Source organism: Olea europaea, chromosome 3 (assembly GCF_002742605.1).
Source record: "Olea europaea var. sylvestris chromosome 3, O_europaea_v1, whole genome shotgun sequence".
In the NCBI taxonomy this organism is placed as follows: Eukaryota; Viridiplantae; Streptophyta; class Magnoliopsida; order Lamiales; family Oleaceae; genus Olea; species Olea europaea.
In genome coordinates this window covers 22,512,604-22,522,855 of record NC_036239.1, presented here as the reverse complement: position 1 = coordinate 22,522,855, position 10,252 = coordinate 22,512,604, and the positions used below count along the sequence as shown (strand labels likewise).

General features: G+C 33.1%; 1 protein-coding gene across 6 annotated transcripts; it reads right to left on the bottom strand.

The window, feature by feature from the left end:
- Positions 1–30: 30 nt before the first annotated feature.
- LOC111390487 (common plant regulatory factor 1-like) lies at positions 31–4,536 on the bottom strand. 6 transcript variants are annotated; one of them, XM_023015536.1, is made up of 14 exons: positions 4,353–4,533; positions 3,884–4,073; positions 3,012–3,122; positions 2,766–2,896; positions 2,590–2,634; positions 2,383–2,478; positions 2,218–2,298; positions 1,976–2,142; positions 1,787–1,835; positions 1,626–1,674; positions 1,049–1,221; positions 695–772; positions 354–479; positions 31–267 (listed from the first exon to the last, which is right to left on the bottom strand). In XM_023015536.1, the coding sequence occupies exons 4-14, from the start codon at positions 2,823–2,825 to the stop codon at positions 49–51; spliced, it is 1,143 nt and encodes a 380-aa protein (XP_022871304.1). In that variant the 5' UTR covers positions 2,826–2,896; positions 3,012–3,122; positions 3,884–4,073; positions 4,353–4,533; the 3' UTR covers positions 31–48. The 6 variants fall into 6 exon arrangements, with proteins under 6 accessions (XP_022871304.1, XP_022871339.1, XP_022871315.1 ...); XM_023015571.1 differs by having other exon boundaries at positions 1,049–1,215; XM_023015547.1 differs by lacking the exon at positions 3,012–3,122 and having other exon boundaries at positions 2,766–2,949.
- Between the last annotated feature and the right edge of the window lie 5,716 nt (positions 4,537–10,252).

Sequence of the window (10,252 nt, the reverse complement as noted above, 5' to 3'; positions counted from 1 at the left end):
CATGCTTAACTAGTCAAGGAAAAAGGATAATCAAGTGTACAGATTCGATCAGCTGGCAGCCACAGCATCAGTCCTCAGGCTAGCATCCAGAAGCTGACGAAGCTTTGTTCCCGAGCTTTTATTCTCGTAAGTATCGCTCTCATTTTTTCTATCGGAGTTATTAACTCTTGAGAGTAGATTTGCCGTCCCAATTGGTTTCAGCCTCGGATCATCAATTTTGTGTAGGCTTATCTCTGTTTGGCCTAGTTGAGCATCTTTTAGTTTCTCCTGGGAATTTTAAGCCCTTTTTAATATGCAGAAGCTATTAAATATAAAAAGAAAGTAAGAGATAAACAGAGGTGAAATATTCGTACCATTAACGTAGCATTCTCGACCTTCAGCATATCCGAGTTTTCCAGTAATTTATGTATCTCGGATTTGAGAGTCAAATTCTCATGAGTTAGCATTTGAACCTTTGTAGCTAGTTCCCCAGCCTCAGCCTGAGCAAGGAAGAGTAGGCTACAGATTAGAGAAAAATAAGCCTAAAGAAAAATGTAAAAACTTACAAAAGAAAGCAAGATGTTACTTTTAAGCAATAAAATCACTTAGAAAGTAATTCTTACCCTAGTAGCTTGTTGTCAACTTTGACCAATAAATAGTTCATATTTATTCCAAAGATAACTTATAAGTGGATATTTTAAGCTACTACTCATACCTGTTTTCTCAACCTTGATCTTCTAGCAGATTCTCGATTAGACTGTTTCCTTCGCTCTCGCTTCAGATCCCGATCATTCTGCACAGGCAAGTTGAAAAAGCATGTCAAGAAATGAAAATAAATTGTTTTTATAACTATTTATTTGGACACCTAATAGACAGATTAAAATAATGCATACCACAAAGCCAAATCTAATCTAGAAAGGTTTTTGAGAATTGCAAGTAAATCATCCATTTTCTTAAACAATTCCCACTTTGGCTTGGTAGAAATCTTATAGTTGAAGATTGAAAGCATGAACAGGCACATAATGGAAACAAAAGTACGAAATAAGAAGGGATCATATTCAGAACTTACGTGCAGCCCAGCTTCATTTGTCAAGGGTGGTTGAGGCGATTTAGTTGGAACAGACTTCACATTTGTGTAAGAAAGATCTTTGAGTTCTAATGCTGTGGAGACGTTTTCTGGAGCCTTTTCAGGTACGACCATATCCATCAAACTGTTATGTGTTTGAGCCTTGCTGTCTACAGCTTTCAGAAGGGTAAGACGTAAGAATAAAATAGCAGATGAGAATCCAGCATGCTGGAATGCTTAACGAGTATTGAGTAACATCTCCATTTTTTATCTTCTAGAAGATAAAAACCAAAGAGAATGGTTTTGGCCAACAAAGAATTGAGAGCGTCTAGATTGATCTTATCTTCAGTATATCAGCAGCTTTAACATAAAACCGGACTAATGAGAATAAAATATAGATAAATCAAATATAGCCGAGAGAGACACTAATAAAATAAGAACTCATTTAAAGGACCATCAAAATTGTTCAGAAAGTTCACACAAAAAGCACATAAACAATTTCGAATGAGAAGGAAATTATGATCCTAATTTGGCATGAAAGTTTTCTAATTACGATATTCGGACGTAAAAGAAAGCTTACCATTGTTAGGAGTTTCCTCCCGACTTCTTTTCTTGCCTTTGTGACCAACCTAGTTGACAATATGATAATAATCAAACAATTATAAATTTAAAAACTGGTCAAACACAAAGAAACATTGAGAACAAATTTATCAGATCATATATATATTGGGAAATCCTTACCCCTGCAGTGATCCCATTACTTTCATCACTGGAATCTCCAGTTTCCCCACTGTTCATAGGCAAGAAAATCGACAATAAATCAATAACACCAAAATATGCAGGAACCACAAGGAGTTACTCTCTTCTACTGAAAGGACAGACAATTGGTAAATCATTGAAGAAATTGCCAAGTTTACATATCAAACAAACCTCTTTGAAAGTCTAGGGTTGGATCCACCTTCAGCACTGTCAGAGTCGGCATTGCCATTGCCTATTGACATTGCAAGCCCATTAAATTCTTTCAATTTCTTCAACAAACTTCCGTCTGTATTCTCCGATGACTTGGTTTGTGTGTCCATGCTCAAAGGAGTACCAGCCTACACAAAATCACAACTATCGATGAAATCTCATTCAAAATGAGCTGGTCGAAGTTTAATAAAGGACAAACTTACGATAGGAACTCCTGGATGTGCATAAATGCTGCCATGTGCATAGAATGCCGCATATGGAGGCCCATAAGGTGGCATTATAGCCTGGAAAAACAGCATCTATAATTAAACATTTCAGAATTGGCAGTCTATTTATCCCTGATGCTTCTTTAACAGATCGAGGAATACCTGTGGTGGTCCCCACATATAGGGGGGAGGAGCATGACCAGAGGTAACAGCTGAGTTTAGATAAGGAGGTACAGCAAGTCGAGGACCATAGTAAGCCTGGAGATTAAACTAGCCAATAATTAGCATCAACATGCCCTCGAATATTGACAAGAATTCAATTCTCACTTCTCGACTATAGGAAGAAAGCATATAAACAGAGTGAATAACCTGCATCTTGGTCCAATCAGGGAATACATGTATATTATGCTGGTCCTGTCAATGAGACAAGCATTTTACACCAACTCAGATGTGAACTTGTGATTCAGTCAGAGTACAATGACCAACATATATTACTTTTGTAAATGACATGTTCGAATTATTATGCAAATATTTTTTTTGCCTACCATTGCAGGTGAGGATGACTTCTCAGGCATAGAAACCTTCCCGTCTTCACTATTTCCCATGGTGACATACAAAGTAGAGACTGCAGTACTTTATTCAATTTGTAACTCAAAAATGACCTTTCGATCTTCAACTGAAGGAGAGCCAAATGAGATGGAAATAGCTAAGTTCGGCAAAATAGAAAAACTGCACAATCAAAATGTCAATGCAGTTTAGACAAAATATTCAGAAGGTGTCAAGCTACATACAAACTAGCAAAAATGGGGAAAGATGCTGGCTGAAAATGAAATAGCTGCACCCGTCATAAATATAAAGATTCTTCGTCACAGCCAGTTCAAACCAACCGGAAATTGATTCTGCTGAAAATCCAATAAGACCATATAAACAAAATTTCAGCTACAACATTTGATCCACAAAGTTACTGCTAAGTGCTAAATATTAGGCCGAGAAAATTAAAGATTTAGCCGAGATAAATCCCATGTTTAGTTCTTCATTAGTTTTTTTTTTTTTTTTTTTTTTTTTTTATTTTTTTCAACAAAAGATTGTTCTTCTTATGACAGTTTGCAAGTCTAAGGAAAAGACGCCATCTTGATGTTAAAAATTTGACACAAACCAATTTTTAACTGCTATTATCTCTTTCTGGCCAGTCCCAAAAGCCAAGATTCTTAATTGAAACAATCAAATACTGTCCCTCTACAGACATAACAACTAGAAACATTAAGATCATCGATCGATGTTGAGTCTTATTCTCGATAAATTTAATATCAGCTACATAACTAAATGTGATTAACTTCATCAACACTTATTAGGATATGTTTGATTAACTTAATTTTCCATGAAAAATGTCCTTTCTTCCACCAAGTTCCTTCTTTTGGATTGTTTGATTGGCATTTTCTTTTTCATGGAAAAGATATTTCAAAGTTGGTCGGGTGACCATGTGTCTCTTAAAAACCAAGAAAACATTTTCTTTAAGGGTAGGTTTTTATTTTCTAGACAATTAGTACTTCCCACAAACTCAACTTTACAGAAAAGTATAACATATTTTACTTTGAAAATTAAGACAATCAAACACCTGTAATTGACAATTTCCATACAAAAAAATTCTAGGTAATTCAATTACCTAACTTAATTTTCTTTCAATGCAAGTTCCAAGCTTGCAATCAAATGCACCTAGTTCCACCTTTCATCCGCCAAATCAAGTGGGCGCAGGAGCCGTGGGGTCCACTCTTATCTTTTCATCATCCCAACCCATCAACAAAGAATGTAACAGTAATACACAACCACTTTTACTGTAGTAAATCCAAGACATCCTAAAATGAAATGACAGAGTAATCTTCTTTACACCCAAGAATTCCAAAACTAAACAGACATAATAACGAACTAAGAAATCTTAAATCGAACTAAATTCGTATTGAATCATCAAATTCTTCTACTGTAAAATCAAGATTTACAGTAATCAACAAGAAATATAGCTCAAAAATTCACAAATCAAATAAGAAAAATCCCAGAAAAGTTTAAAATACAATTCAGAATTCACCAAAAAGGGAAAAAAAACACATGAAACAGAAACAACTTAAAGCTCATCGTACCTTAAATAATTCGAAGCCCAAAAATCTTATATTACGAAGATAAATTATAAGTCTCAGAATTCAGAAAGTACCATTTACTTCTAAACTCCTTGCATTTCTCTCACTAAGAGAAAAACAGAGGACAACAGAGCTTTTTTTCTCTGTTTTCAGACTGATATGAGAGAGAGAGAGAGAGAGAGTAACAATCCCAGTCATTGAAACACGTGTTCGTATAAATAAGGTTTCACATGTTGGTGGGGCTAAAGATATTGAAATTAATATTTTTTACTTAATTTTAAACATGGTAAAAAACAAATCACGGTTAGATTTGATAGAGTGTATTCTTGCATTTAAAGGGTGTTTGATAGTGATTTTTATGTAAAAATGTATTTTAGAATAGTAAATTGATGTGAAATATGTGGTTGAAAAATAAAAAAAAAATTGATTTACGTGTAATATTATTTTAATAAAGAATGTGTAGTTGAAAAGAAGAAAGAGAAAAATGCATTTTGAAAAAAAATGTCTACCAAACGGGACCTTAATTGGTAAAGATACACGTCAATTTTTGGATCTACTAAAGTAATTCGTGACTAGTCCAACTCAATTCAAGATAAGGAAGAGAGACTTGCTTTTTTTATCATTGCTAGTGCACATATGACATGATTTTATATTGTCCAAATACGTCAATACAAATACAATATTGAATTAACATTTATTGTTTCGACCTTTAAAAAATATATGGGCATCTTTCTATTTGCCCAAGATATATAACGTATCGAAATGTAAAAATTGTAATTAACGAACAAGCAATAAGATGGTAAATTCGGGATATCATATCTCAATTCGACCTGGTCACTCCGTGTCTTCAAGTATAAGAATCGTTCTACACAAACGGGGGGTTGAGGTGGCTAAGCTCAGATGAATTGAGATCAGGGGCCACCAGGGGCGGACCCACATGAGGTCAAATGACTCCACAATTTTTTTCTGAGTCATTATTTGCATCGTTTACCACCAATATACATATTGATTTTATGTATTGTATGCATGACTGTGTGATAAAAAAAAAACACACAAAGGGTCCAATCTTACAAGCGCAAGTGTGAGAGAAAGAGTGCATATAGAGAGAAGTCAGAGTGTGAGTGAATTGGGAAAGTCTACAGTCCATTAAGTGAGATTATTATATTCTTTAATCAATTAAGTGGTCCGTATCAAAATTGTATAAATTCAAATTTTGTGCAACAAATTAATTTGGTCTTATAAACTATGTCATTTTAGTATTTTCCTAATATTGTTTTATATTTTTGCTATCATTAAATTCATGGTCGAACTCTAGTTGAGATTGAATATTTCATTTTATTTATTTGTTTATTGAGCTTTGAGTTTATAGATTAGTTAAGAAAAATATTACTGCATATTGCATACTATAATTTGATGGCCCAAATTTAATATACGTTTCAAGCCCCCAAAAACTCCAACCTTGATTAAATTTCATCCGCACTTAAAAATATTCTTGACTCCGCCCTTGAATATTTGCATATATTGTTGTTGTAATTTGTTATTTTCTTATTGCATTCATTAGATATCACACATTTGAGATTATCATTGATGACAATATTCTTCTGTAACTTGAAAAATCCAACTGACTTGTTGCAATGGCAAAAATATTCATTGTTATTCATGTATTGAAAATTATTGAGTAAATTTATTTTTACCCAAAAATTTCCTGTTCTGATTTATTCATTGAGTTACATTTTTTGTGTTTATTCATCTTTAGTTTTTAGAAAATTCATGTATATGTCATGTCAATGTTTGACATAATAGAAACTTGGGATGTCAGGCAAAGCATGCTCGAGCACTAATGAATGAAGTCTATTGTCCCTGGAGTTCCTGAGATTCACTTGAATGTCCTTAATTTTTGACTCCACAGTAAAAAATTTCTGGATTCGTCCCGGGGGCCACCTCAGCCCTTGTCTCATTTAGAATTTTTTCAAGTATAATATTATATACTAGGGCTAAGAGCGAGGCAATTGGTGAGCTGGCACACGAATGTGCGTAATAGATATATTTATTTATTTATACCTGTGTCAACTTTACCGTACACGTGTCTGTTGGTTCCTCGATCAACAAGCGTTCGTCTTGTGGCTGACGTGTCTTTGTTTTGAAAATAAATTAATCTTTGAGGAATTAAATGTAATTGATTAGTCTTTCAAATCCAGAATGGGCCCACTATTCTGCTCTTTTAAGGTCTGTTTGTTTACTCAGCTTGCAAACTAATTTTAAATGGATTATTCTTTTTTACTTTAATTTAAGTAACAATAGCCATTTCAATCCACCTCTACTCAAGTTTTGAATACTAGAGCTTAGACTGTCCATTTATGGTTCTCAATTATAGGTTCAATCCTCGATTTTATTGCCAAAATCGAGAGAGGAATCAAGATAACTCAATGAACAATTTTTATTTTATTTTTAATATTAAGGCTGGTGCAACGTACAAACCACGTGAAATCATTAATCAATTTTTGTTACAACACGATTAATTATTTTTGGAGTATTTTAGTTTTCATCAATAATTTAGAAATTTTGATTATGGAATCAAACCAAATCGGAGTTATTATGTGGTTCCATATTTACAAATGAAATCAATAATTCATTTATAAGATATTTATTACTTCTTGATTCTATTATGAAATTCTTAAATATTACTTGTTTTGATAATAATGTACAATCAAATGAATAATTACCTTGATTCCATCGTTCACTAACGAAAATATTATTTATTTTAAACTTTCTTAGTTGAATGTGTTTGAGTAAACTCAAAAGAATAATTCTCCAAGTGCAGAATTATTTATACAAGATAAAAACAGGGTACTTACATGGGGTGGGGGTCATGTGAGTTTTATATTGGAAAAAATCACACCACACACCCCCATGTATGTGTGTATGTTTTGAATTTCTGTACCCATTTTGTACTATCTTTTCTGCACCCATAGCAAAGTCAAACTCAAAATCACGTTAGAGCAAATTGATTACAACTAAAAAATCTATTGATGTGTGCATGGCACTAGACACACCTAATTTTATAACCTAAACTGGTGCATTAATTATATTTTGGCAGGTAAGATTTTTTCACATCGGAGAGCATTGAGCATCAATTCCAGTGTCAATGCTTTATAGAATCGAGGTTGATTGCTTATTAGAGCATATTATTTTCAAAATTCATTTTTTGAAATTATTTGAGTCCCATTCTTATCAAAATTCATTTTTCTCAAAACTAATTTTCAATCACATATTTTTTAATAACATAATATTACACGCAAATTCAAAATTTTTCGTTAATTTTTTTTAACACGTTCTCTATCAATCACCATCAAAATGAGGCTCGAACAAGGGCTCAATGCATTTTATAGATTGAAATTTGAATTAGTTTAATTGTACATTTCTTGTATACATAAACATTTACAACCCCTCACATGGGGGGACCTGTATACAATAAAATATATGCGGACCCCCTCCACGTGAGGAAGGTGCAACACATTATGTACTCAAGAAGTGTACATGTAATATCAATTTTGTAATTTAGGTGACATCTAAATAAAACTGCTTTTGATCTAGTGATATTAATGTCTAATAAATAGACCATTGAGTTCAAATTTCATTCTCAATAATTGATTGATGTCAGGTCTGTATAGCTTACGCGAAAGAATCAAGTCATGAATCTGCTTGTTAGAGAGATACAAATTCCTGCCCACCTAGGGATTGATGGATTGACATCTAGAATGAGACGTTTTGATTGACGAAGGAGGCCAAGTGCCCCTCCATCTAAAGGTCTAACATTCATTTCTTTCCTTATATATACTCATACTTAGTGCCCCAAAAAAGGTAATGCAACTCCAACCAACTCATACACATATAGTTTCACTCATTTATCATAGATATTTTTTTCGACGATTCCCGCTACTAGAATGTCCTAATTTTACATATTTTTGAGTGACTTTACCGTTGGAGTGCTTGTGGCCGCTTTCTCTACCACCAAAATGGGCCACGAGTGACTAATAGCGTGTTTAAAGTATGCAAGGAGGAACTTACGTGGAGTTGCTAGATGTTGACTACGTGAAAAATGCATTTTCCGAGGTAAATACAAAGTTTATGTATTGTTTTGATACATGGTAAAGTTCATGCACTATTTCGTAATTAATTTGTCAAGTGTAGAGACACTCTGTTTCCCACGTAGATTAATCCTTTGTTTTTTACTTACAAGAATTAATTCATGTATGAATGTGATACAAATTTGGGTATATCTATTATTTTTAAACAGAGCTATTGTTTAGTTTTGGTACATGGGCAAAGTTCATATACCTTTAATACATGTGAACCTTTTTTTGCCTATTTTTTATTACTTGAAAATAAGAAGGCAAGTCTTTCTTTCTTTCTTTCTTTTTTTTTTTAAATAAAATAAAATGTATGATGAAAAGCCATTTTGAAAAAGTGTGAACAAGTTCTTACATGATTAAAAAATAGGGCAAATAATGAGTATCTCAAGTACTGTGCAATTTTACACAAATGTTAATTTTTCAAAATGGAACTCTTGAGTTTCAAAACCTAACAAAATTTAAGCTCCAAAATTTGTTGTATAAGAGGATTTCAAAGTTGCAATCGAACAAAGATGAAGGGGCAAATTGTACAAGTGGAAAAAAAAATCCATGATAGATTCTCAAGTAATTATGTTATGCAAAACGTTGGTCCAATATACAATAGAAGAGTTGGGCTATATCGAAATATAAGAAACAAATTGTTATTTGAAGTGACATCAAATGGATACCAAACTTTGTTTCTATTAGGAATTGTTGAGAATGCGCGAATGAAATTTCATAATATGTGTATAAGAAAACGAACAATACGTAAAACTCGAAATTTTAATTAAATAGTTTAAGAAGTTTATCAACAATATAATGTCATTTTCAAATCACAAAAAAGAAACCACACACTAGCAGTCTTTGATGCACCCTTTCTTACGCGGAAAAGCACTCTCTCCTGCCTTCACCACATCACTTTTCCACCCTTTCTTGTCGATTCCTTATTCCCAAACACTTCATTCCTACTCACTCAATACCCAATTGGACACGTGTCCACTCAGGGAAACAGGGTCCCACTTCTGACTCCATTGATTATAAAACTTGCAACCGAAGACGGAAAAGAATCCAACGAAAGCGGACCCCACAATGGCCTTTTATCATGCGACACCTTAAAGTGGTCCAGGGATGACGTGTCAAATCACCTGACGGATTCCGCTCCCGCAGGCCCCACAGCGTTTAGTGATCTAATCTTCTAGAAGCGAAAATTGCAAAACCAGCCTCCAACTTATTGATTTATTAATAAGTTAGTCTTCAACCTTTAAACACAAGCAGACTATCCTCCATTTTTCGAAAAAATTATAAATAAATATAATCGAGTAGTAGATAAATTGGTTGTACATATGAGTCTATTGAAATATATGATTTTATAAATTTTTCCGGTCATTTGCTTGATCTCCAACTTTTAATTATTCTTGCAAAATCATTCCTCGATTGTGGATATGTTAAATTTTTAAGTCTTATATGTCCTACTTAATGAAACTAATATTTCCTATAAGTTCTACTCAAGACTCTGATGCTTAAAAATTGAAATGAATAAGAGGGCCATATAGCAATTTAGTGAAATTACAAAAAATTATGAGTTCGGAGATTAATTGTACAAATATTTACTTTTTTCTAAATGTCAAGAATCAATTTTCTAATAACTTGGACTCTAATTCGTGACTGAAGATTTATTATACAACAATAATAAAACATGAAGAACAATTTGTTTCTTTTTAATAGTGGACTGTCAATTTGCTAATACAATAACAGGTTGGAACTAGTATGCAAATTTTTTTTTTCAAATCC

Bases quoted from the DNA above. Each gene is read 5' to 3' on its own strand.
- LOC111390487 (XM_023015555.1), bottom strand. From the start codon at position 2,825: ATGGGAAATAGTGAAGACGGGAAGGTTTCTATGCCTGAGAAGTCATCC. The intron at 1,675-1,786 runs GTAAGGATTTCC...ATTGTCAACTAG, and splicing joins GTAATGGGATCACTGCAGGG to GTTGGTCACAAAGGCAAGAA. The intron at 1,222-1,625 runs GTAAGCTTTCTT...CCCTTCTGAAAG, and splicing joins GGAGGAAACTCCTAACAATG to CTGTAGACAGCAAGGCTCAA.